The following is a 10391-nucleotide window of genomic DNA, read 5'->3' on the forward strand; positions in this document are numbered from 1 at the left end:
AGCTCGTTGACAAATCCACTCTGTTTTTCTTTTCTTTTCTTTTTTTCTTTAAACTTTTTTCTTCTCTCGCCTTTTCTCCTTTCTAACTGCTGCCATGTGTTTAATATCAGATGTAATCTGTTCCAGACCTTGGGCTGGGGCTAGATGGGGAGGAGAGGGGCTCACACTGGGACACCCGCCATCCTCACACTAGAACCAGACACAAAGACCAGCAAACACGACTCAACCCAGAACAAGACTCTAATGTAAAAACTGGTACAGTAAAAAAAAAAAATAATAAAAAAACCTGAAGTCATTAAGTGCAATCTCTTGATTTGTTTAAATTGTGATTAAGATAAGATGTGAATATGCTGAAGTGGGCTGCAGCTATTGGTCAAGAACTATGACATGATATCACTTCTGGAAAACACTTCTCTCAATGCTTCAGAAAAACACCTCCCAGGCAGTATTAAAACTGTTACGATTACGCAAAACCGTGAAGTTCCACATATTTGTCATGATTGAAATACCAATAGTGTGACTTGACCAGGCCATATGTGAGCAGCCGTGTGTGTGTGTGAGTGTGTTTGTGTGTGCGAGAGTGTGTACACATGCATCTGTATATGTTTGCACACAACGCTGCGCATCCGTGTGTGTTCTCGGAAGATGGAGGGCCTCGGCGGAGTACGGATGAAATATGGTTCTGATTTGGCTCTCTGCCCTACAAGTCCTCCGTCGGCCCACTCCCCTGGTGCTTTCCCTGGGCCATTTGGTCCGACGAAGGCGGGGTTGGAGCTGGGCTGAAGGGTGAGGGGTGAGGTTTATACTGGCAGGGTGTGAGACAGGCCCCATAACCAGCCAGGAGCCTTGTTGAGTAACTACTCTACTACGGACGGGTGGGGGGAGGGGCTGTGGGGCGCGTGTCGTTGGCCATCTGCAAGCATTAAGTGCAGTGTGGCTCTGCCCGTTGAAAAGGCTGCTCAGATACTGACTGAAGGGGGCACTCTTGCACTTGACATGTGTATACTGTGTTGTGTTTGGAGAGTGTGGGCGTTTGTGCCCAAACTAAATTCCACTCAAAGTGTGATGTGTACGGTCTACATTACAGTTTATTAATGTATGTATTGTTGTACGCCAGTCTGCCACACAATAATATTTTATTACATTCTATTTTATGTTGTGTTTTATTTCTAAATTTTCACTTTTCCTCTATTTAGGTCTTTGTCTTAGTTAAATGAAAAATGAGAAAAAGAGAATCTACTACTGCAACTTTAATGTGACATGCATTTTTTTTTTTTAAATAGAGAATGAACACGTATGTTCCCATTAAAGTGATGAAATACCTCTGACTGTGTCCAAGTCATTAATGACCGTGGGGGTGAGGAGGGGGATTGTATTCCTGGAAGAGTGTGATGCAGCAGAAAAGAATGGCTCCAACCGTTCTGACTCAGGATTTCTGAAATTTACTCCCCAGCCTGTGGCCTCCTCATCATTTGGTTGAACATGCATGTGTACGTGTACACGCACACTTAAGTGTTTATTTCTTTACTCTCCCACTCGCACACGCAAGGAAGCGTGTCCTGCAAAATTCAGTACTTATGGCATGATTCAGAAGTGAGTCATACTACATACATACGATTGATAATGTGTATTTAAAGGGTCGGTTTACCTAAATTACAAATGACACATTTTCTCTCTTACCCCTTGGAGAGTTTTGTTCTATTGTTTCATTTGACCAGTTTTTTGAGATGTATGTGAGATGTTCAGCAGCCACTGATACACAATAGAGGTGAATAGAATCTTGTTTGTTGTGCTCAAATTTAAAATTTCAGCAACAACACATCTTTCCAGAAAGTGTCTCACCACTCTTAATAATACACCTTGATTGAAGATTCTGTCAATAGCTTTCGTGGGAAATTAAAAAAATGTTGCAATGATGTCTGTGAATTTTATGGCAGTAACAAAATTTGTTTTATTGTTTCTGTAAAGGCAAAACACTGCTGAGTCTTTCAAAAGTAATTTTCAAATGCTCTGAGCAGCGCATATGCAACTTAACTGAAGCCAATTGTATTGCGATGGTGGCTGATATCTTATATCTCTGCAAATAAAATCGAAACTATGTGCATGGTAACATGGGGGAGACGGATTTTGTTGTCAGACTCATCAACAAGACTTACAACAATCATTCCTGCATTAGCGGGAAGCTTAAGGTCTTGGGATGAAATGGTTATCCCTTTCATTTTTATAACTTATTTTAACAGCAAGTTATTAACCATCAAATACTCTCTTACACATGGTAACATCTGACCCCATCACGATGTATGGGTTTAGCTGGTCCCAAACTTATCAATACGACTATGAATGTAACATCTAATGGATGCCACAGGTGTGACAACCAGCTCCACCTGTCCTCTTGACAAAGCTTTTATTCTACCTAAAACATGTCTTTAGCTAGCAACTGAAAAGTAGACTAAAATTATAGCTATTACCTCCCTCTTTTCAATAATGTTTGATTATGAAATGCCTAAAACAAACTTGAAAAGTTACTCTGACCCATAAAAAATGCTACATTTCTCCTGAGCTCAATGTTTTGTGTGTCTTACACAAAGTGGCTGCCTAGACATGAGCAGGAGATCACGACAAATGTTTGATATCAACATGCGCCCTTTAGTTTAGCTGTAACAAGCACTGTCACAAACAACCCATGAGACTGCACACCCCGTTCTCCCCTTCTACTAGAGGTATGTGAGAAGATGTGACACAAAAGTAGGTCTACACAACACGATCACTTGTGACAGCTGAGAAACTTCATAATACTCGTCAAGGCTCATTAATATCTGGCACCACATCTTGCTGTCTGACAGCATCTGTACAACTCGCATCCCAAAACTACAGTACTCTCTTGTGCATATGAATTAAACTATCCCTAATGTGATCAAGAGTACTGAAACTTCACACTCAGCAGACTGCAAACCCAGACTCTAGTTTACACAGTGCAGGTGATTCAGATGATCTGTGCTCTTTCCAGCAGGTCTACATGTAACAGATCGAGCCTAATAGAATTGTGCAAGGTCAGCCCCATTCCTCAGTGAGTTCATTTATGGAGTGTCTTAATGGGGCAAAAAACACTGTCGGTTTCCTGTAAACATCCCCTTGTACATGAGCACATGAGAGAGAGAGAGAGAGATGGACTAAAACCAGACCTGGCCTTGAGTGTCTGTGTGTCCTGGCAAGAGGGACGAATGAACTAGTGGATTTATAGAGAGAAAAACAGGGAAAGAAGTTTCGCAGGAAGTGAGGAGAGGAGGGGAGATGCACACTAAACTTCAAACACACCAAAGCAGAAGAAGCAGGTCCTGTCATTGGCCAATTTCATTCAGTGACGACTCCATACGCAGTATACTTCTACTAAACTAACAAAGAAACAAAAATTGTGATTGTTTACATTTGAATGACGCCGTATGTTATTACAAATAACACTAATTATTGGAAACACACAAACTGACACATGCAAAATTCGGTATGTAGAATAATGTCAATTACTAACAAAACTTTGGTAAAAAATGTTAAAAGCTTCCTCTTTTTTCATTTCAGAGTAGAGTGAATAGTAAATTGTGGGAAGGTGAGAAATGAAAGCATCAGTATGGGGGAGGTATGTGAGTCTCTTCCTCCCCTTATGTGTCTCGACTAGTTTACCATTTCAAATAAAAGCCAGCAGTAGGGGGTCTTTGAAGAAGTGGGGTTGGAGGATGTAAAGTGCCATCTTTGGGGGTGTTTTATCCTCTTGCTGAATAAGTGTGCAGTCTTTCCCAAACAGAAAGTGTGTTCTGTAGTGAAAATCAAATGGCAGAGTAGAAGACGGCACATAAGACAGAAGAGGTTTTGTTATCTCAGTTTTGATGGGAACACAGAGTACAAGTTGTACAGGTGAAAGTAATCTACTTGATTGATGTACTGTGGGTTTCAGGATGAGATACCTTCTACGCCGGAGGAGAAAACAGAATTAGGCAGCGGAGGAAACAGAGACACAACATCTGAAATGGACCAGGGGCATGTCAGCTCACTGAATCCTTAGATATGGCTAAATCCCTGCGTCTCCTATACATGGCCACTTAAATCAACAGATATGAATTCCATTTTGTGATCAACTGAAGTTATCGTTGACCATGAGGGTCTTGGTTAAATTAGTGTGATAGATTATTAAATGAAAGCAACTAAACTCTGTTGCTCTTGCACAGATGCACAGCCCTTTGAAGTTGTGAGGACGGGCCAAAATGTCCTCGCTTCCCAAAAATGTCCTCACACTGCTGGTAAAATACGTGGTGTGGTCCTCATTCTGTAGCAAGTACAAGAACAAACACACACACGAGGTTCTGTACAAGCACGGAAATTCATTTTCCACAGACAACATTTATCATCACCACAAGTTCAACTTTGGTGAAAGTGGACCAAGGAAAGCAGTTACTGTAAGAATTAAGTTTTTATCAAGATACAATGTAAACGTTTGGCCAGAATCAATATCCTGTGTGTCACTGTTGAAACAAACCTTGTAATCCAAAAAACATACTCAATAGGCAGTTCTTTGTGGAAACTCTCACTACACTGAAGGAACAGGGTTGTTGTTTGGCCTATACATCACTTGAAAGAGGTAAATTCAAGTGTAAGTAAGTATAGAACAGCAAAACAATCTCTACCGTTTAAGGAACCACCACAAAATAAATGTGGCCGGTTTCCATACCCCTGCTTTATTCTTAGTGGTGTAAAAATAAGGTTAGCTGTCCTCAGCTCTCTGTCATTTGCTCTCTTATCCACACTCTACTATCTCTGCTTTTCCCATACAGCCTGAACTCAAATAATTGTGCATGGCTTTTTATTCATGCTCCCATTTCCCAGCTCGGACAGAAATAGGTGTTTTCCCTCCTTCCTGGTGGTACGCACGCAGGGTCTGCTTGGCAGATTTTGGGAGATGGCAGGCTTGCAGTGTTTTCTCATGACAGGGTGCGGTCGGTTGCTCTGCCTGGCTCAAAGCTCAGCAGCTCCTGAGGCAGGCCCAGAGCACCTTGGCCACCCGTACTCGGTTCTGCCCACATGCACACACTCTCACCGCAGGATCAAGGTCGAAGGCGGCCAGATGATGGGGGTGCAGGGTTCAGTCTGAGACTGAGGGAAACTTAGTGCCCTCTGCCAGTGGGGTTCATATGTCCCACTCAGGATCAGAAGGGCGGTGCAGCCAAGCACAGCAAATTACACAGACTGGGTTGGAAGGTACCTGACCACAAACACACATACACAGGCACAAGAAACAACACTTCCACTGCCACTTTCACTCAACATCCTCCTATACACATCCTGGCACTGCCTAATGACAGAAAAGGAATGCCATAGTATATAGTGTGTGTATCTCCATGCACACAAGGTATACTTTCTCTCTGGCATGATTATTAGAACCACAGAGTGAAAGTCAGGTTGTAGGATAAGGGAAATTCACACCAGGTTATGAAAGACAATACGACAGTAATTGCAAAGTAAGTGTGGGGTCTTGCCGGGAGAGCTAGAATCAACAACCACCCACAGAATGTTTAAGACACAGTAATCTATAAAAATATCCTGGAATTACTGAGGGAAATATCATACAAAAGGTCCAAATTAGGTCCACACCTAATATTTAAAGGTTTGAACTGGTCTGCACAACAAAACCAATCAAAACACACTGTGGTCTCGGCTAAATATAGCTCAACAAATCATAGGTGTATAAACATACAGCAGGAGGGAACTTATTATATAGACAATCAAACCACACAGAGCCAGTAGGGTCTAGTGCTTTGCACAGTTCACATCATGCAAACAAAACAATCCAGTTTAGAAATGTGTGCTTTTGTATCTTGTGTAGAATTTGGAGAGATTACAGTTTAGTAGCAGCACACCTCTAAAAACATACATTTGCAGAGCCCCGTCTTAAAAGTATTGGAGTGACTGACATAAACTGCCTGTGGTGAGCTGTGCACTTTAAGGCAGTTAAATAAAGTGGGAACTCTAGACTTCTTTCTTGCTGTGCCTCTGCAGCACTTCAATCTCCCAAACATCTGTGATAAGGCTCAACTGGGCCATCTGCTCGGAGATAGCACAGGCAATAACACTCCTGCTGATCCGGCTGCCCCCGATCAGACATGTACTCCATAAAAAAAAAAAATAACAGCCCCCGCCGCATTGCTTATTACTTTCAGCTACACTTGTCTTCATCTGTCTGTTTGTGTCTGAGTGCCTGCAAGAACTTCTATATCTGAGTTGGTCATCTAAATGTTGTTAGATAAGGTGTTTGGCTGAGGTCGTATTTGGTGAGAAGATTTGGAGCAATGATTGCTGCTGGGACGTCAGTCTCTGCAGACACCAATCCCTCCTCAGGGTGCTCTGTCTAAAATCTAACCTAACCTTTTACCCACCATCGTACGCTTCTTATAAACAGACAATGTGAGAGAACAAACATGTTGCTCCAGCATCGAGCTTTCAACATGAAACATTTCATTAGCCTGCCGACACCACCGGCTGTGTTTGTGCAACCAGGATATTCAGAACAACAGTGACCTGAGACATGCATCTGTGGGTGTATTGAAGGTATCTGGTTGATATGCCCCAGACTTGAGCCCTGTATCCAAGGGTCGGTGCAACCTGCCCCTGCTGTGCTCACATTATCTGCTACAGTACACATTGTCTAAACAGCACTGACTAGAAAGATCCAAGACTGGTTCCATTACAACACAACCTCCCACCTAGCTCAGAACAGTCGCTGCTGCATTCAGCGTATGTTTAAGCCTCTTCATGAAAGCGGTCAGACGTACTGCATGACAGCTCCAGCCGCAAAACTCTTCTTCCCAGTCAAAACCTTTTCCTCCTGCAACCACATGAAGGGGCAAGGCAGGAGTGGAACACATGATGTAGGACTAATCCCTGCCATGTACAACAGCCCCACCGCAGGCGCCTAACACGTGCATCTGCACAGCCTGGACTACAGGCAAGCCTCACTGAACAACTGGCACTTAATGCTGGTCATGTGCCACTCAACTCACTCAGTGGGGGATGGCTCTGGCTGGTGAGTGTGTGTTTGCGCATATGCGTGTTTAGCCAGGTGGGAGACGTATGTGAAAATGTATATTTTGGTTGAGTTAATAGTAGAGATGAGTTCCAATGGCCAGTCCCATTTTGGATCCTGTTTCAAGCTGGTAAACAGCCGAATTCATTAATGTCCATTGATCTCTGGTTTATATATATAATACAAAGTGAACTAATAACAGTAGGCTACATATTTAGCAATACACAACTATGGTTGTACGTTCTCATTCTCGAAAAAAACAAACTAACTAAAATGATTTAATAAGGGAATCAAAGGGATTTGTATTTGATGTGTGATGATACGCTATCAGACACCATCCCTAGTCCCTGGACAAGAATTAACCCCATTAGAAGAGGAAAGATATTCTATGGCAATGTGCATAACAAGATATTTTTCATGCTCCTCAGTAACTAAACTCATCACTCTTGGCACCATTTTCAACCATAACACATATAAACAGACGACCATTCACACTCACATTCACACTGAGAGGTAACTTAGAGTCTCTGATTAACTTAACCCACATGTCTTGGGAATTTGTGAGCAAATTTGGAGCACGCTGAGGAAACACATACAGGAACAGGGAGAACATGAAAACCCCACATAGGGCAGACAGGTTTGAACCCTGGGCCTTCCTCTTATTCTTTCTTTAAAACGTAATTTATGTCATATAAAATGATGTTGGACAATCAGTGCAAACTACACAAATGGTTGCTTCTGAAAGGCTAGAAATATGCTTTTGCAGTAAGAGAAGGGACTGCTGCCTGTAAAGTGATGTACACATACAATCAGCCATAGGAAGTCACTATCCAGACAGAATGATTACCACATTCGATGTGCTTGTGGGGTCTTTTGTTCAGTCATCATGGGAAACTAAATTCTTTTCGTGCAAAAACTTGAAGTGAATGCAGGCTAAATCTACAGTATAAAAGAAAGTATTGATGGATAAATAAATGCGCCAAAAAATAGCACATAACTGAGAGTGATATTATTGGTGTAGAGAGAAGGGCTAATCAACAGCCTTTTATTAGAAAGTCTCACACTTAAGAAGCCGGAACCATAAAATATTTGGCATTCTTGTTGTTTTAAATGAATCCATTATCAAAATAGTTGAAGACTAATCAGCTAATCATCGATCATACGCTCCAGATGGAAAAAATGCATCCTTGTTCGGTGCAAGTGATGTTAAAATCACACAACCACCCCTTGAAAAAAAATTATAGTGAGCTGAGGAACCAGAACTCAGACAGTATAAAGAAATGCAATACATACAAAATGCATACAAAATATATGAAATGTAGATACAGGTACGGCACATATTCATGTACAAACTGCAAACTTCTCTACCCAGCAGAGAGCTTAAACACTGGTTGCCAACCCAGAACTTCCTGCTAACTTGCTAAACTGATCTTTACTGCTCCTGTCTTGTTATTCATACCCTCATCGAGGACAATGTGCACTCCTATTTTCTCGATAGTCATTTGTCTTCTCTGTTTAATGGTTCATGTTTAAAATCAGAAAAATGCAAGATGCAATGAATGATCACTACAAATAGTGGTCATTTAAATCCAAGTGTCTCCAGTAGGTGATAATAACAGCGGTGTAAGTGTATATACACAGCAAGTAACAAATAATGATATTCACTCACTGGGGCTGTGCGAGACAGCCAGGTGCCAGGGTGGTCTGTGAGTGAGGGGTTCGCTGCACACTTGTGAGCTCCAGCATGTCCACCTGTACGTCTGTCACATGTCCAGGTAAGGGTTTGAGCACGGTCAGAATCTTCTCCGCCAGGTTGTCGCCATGGTGACCGACAGCTCCTGAGAATAGAGAAAATTGAGAATTAAAGATGAGCAAATATCTGATCAGTATGGAGAAACAGTTGTCAGTGGCAACACGGGTATGTGTATTTTTATACCATTTCAGCTATGAATAATACCAGACTGCGGTCATGATTGTGAGGTGACACTATGCAGAGTGATGTGATGCAATAAAGGGCATAAAAAGGAGGGAGATGTCACCTGTGAGATCCATTGTTCGGTCCACAAAAATGATCGATGCTTTATTCTGGGCTGTCTTCCTTCTGTTTTTCGCCTGCGGGTGACTGGCCAGTTCCCCTGCTATGATGCGGCTCATAGGGCCCACAGCAAAGCTCTCCTCCCTAGTGCCTGTAGCTTCAAACAAAGAATTTAACGTAGAAGCCAAGGATTTGATTTCAACCTGTAGTTCGTAGGGGAGGGAGTGCATGTCAATGTCAACCAGGCCTCCAAATCTCTTCTTCTCTGGTCGTTTCGCATTGATTGAGTCCAGATCGGATGAGAGCAGGGGGAACAGGTGGGCAAACATGGGTGTGAGGAGGAGCTGCTGGGAGACAGGGGCGAAGACCACTGGAGCATGCATGACTTCGGCCGTGTAGTTCATGTTTCCCATCCACTCGCAGAGCTTTTCCTCAAACTGCTCAAACACAGGGTTCCCCTCCATTTCTGTCGTGACATTGTTGGCGAACAGGTGCACCGAGTGAGAGACGGTGGTGAAGACAACACAGTACTGGAAGTGACTGAGAGATATGATGTCTTTAATGATGTCGACCGTCCTGCCCTTCAACAAGGTGCTCACCACAAATACGGCTTTCGGTTCATTCACTCCGCAGGCTTCGAAGCTCGAAAACTCCCTTAAATTTCTGGCTCCAGCCTCCAGTAAGATAGCAGCACCTCCGCCCCAGTGTAGAGCCTCTGCACACTTGTCATCCATGAAAACAACAGCTTTCTTTACCTTCGACAGCACCTTTTCCCACATCTGCTGCGGAAAGTGCGTAAAATCCTCCGTCGATAGCATTTTGCCAGTCGTCGGTGTTAGCTAAATGCAAAGAAAATCAAAGACACATCAGAAATGTCAGCTAAAGAGGCTCCAGCAAAACAAACACACGAGTCTCTTAAAGGTGACGTGGCGATCGCGCGTCGCAGGAGAAAAACGTCACGCAAGCTTTAACTCGTTGCTATGGCAATAAGCGGCATAGAGAACAACTCACACTGATGAAGCGCTATAATGTTACTGAGTTATCGATGAATTAAGAGTTTTATCTTATTATCGAGACATTGGAAATCACTGCAAGTGCTAGTAAACATATTTCAAATGCCGAAAAGAGGAAAAATGACTCCAAAGGGCAGACTTATTAAAAACGTTCAAAACATATCAACCTTGTCTTTAATATTAACCGTTAAGCTAATTTCAGTTGTTCAAGCCAGCGCGAGACGGTGTGTAACCGAGTTCTCCAACGGTCAGTTTTACCGGCTGGTTATCCAACACC

At 42.7% G+C, this 10391-nt stretch overlaps 1 protein-coding gene across 1 annotated transcript in view; it reads right to left on the reverse strand.

The window, feature by feature from the left end:
- Positions 1–10008, reverse strand: part of scfd2 (sec1 family domain containing 2) — an 84841-nt gene extending 74833 nt beyond the window's left edge. Inside the window, exons 1-2 of the mRNA XM_070832433.1 lie at positions 9106–10008; positions 8736–8904 (exon numbers count right to left, since the gene is read on the reverse strand). Of these exons, the coding sequence (XP_070688534.1) occupies positions 8736–8904; positions 9106–9919 (983 nt within the window). The 5' untranslated portion in view covers positions 9920–10008. The remainder of the gene's footprint in view (positions 1–8735; positions 8905–9105) is intronic.
- Positions 10009–10391: the final 383 nt, after the last annotated feature.

The sequence above is a fragment of the Pempheris klunzingeri genome, chromosome 6 (assembly GCF_042242105.1).
Source record: "Pempheris klunzingeri isolate RE-2024b chromosome 6, fPemKlu1.hap1, whole genome shotgun sequence".
NCBI classification, from domain to species: domain Eukaryota; kingdom Metazoa; phylum Chordata; class Actinopteri; order Acropomatiformes; family Pempheridae; genus Pempheris; species Pempheris klunzingeri.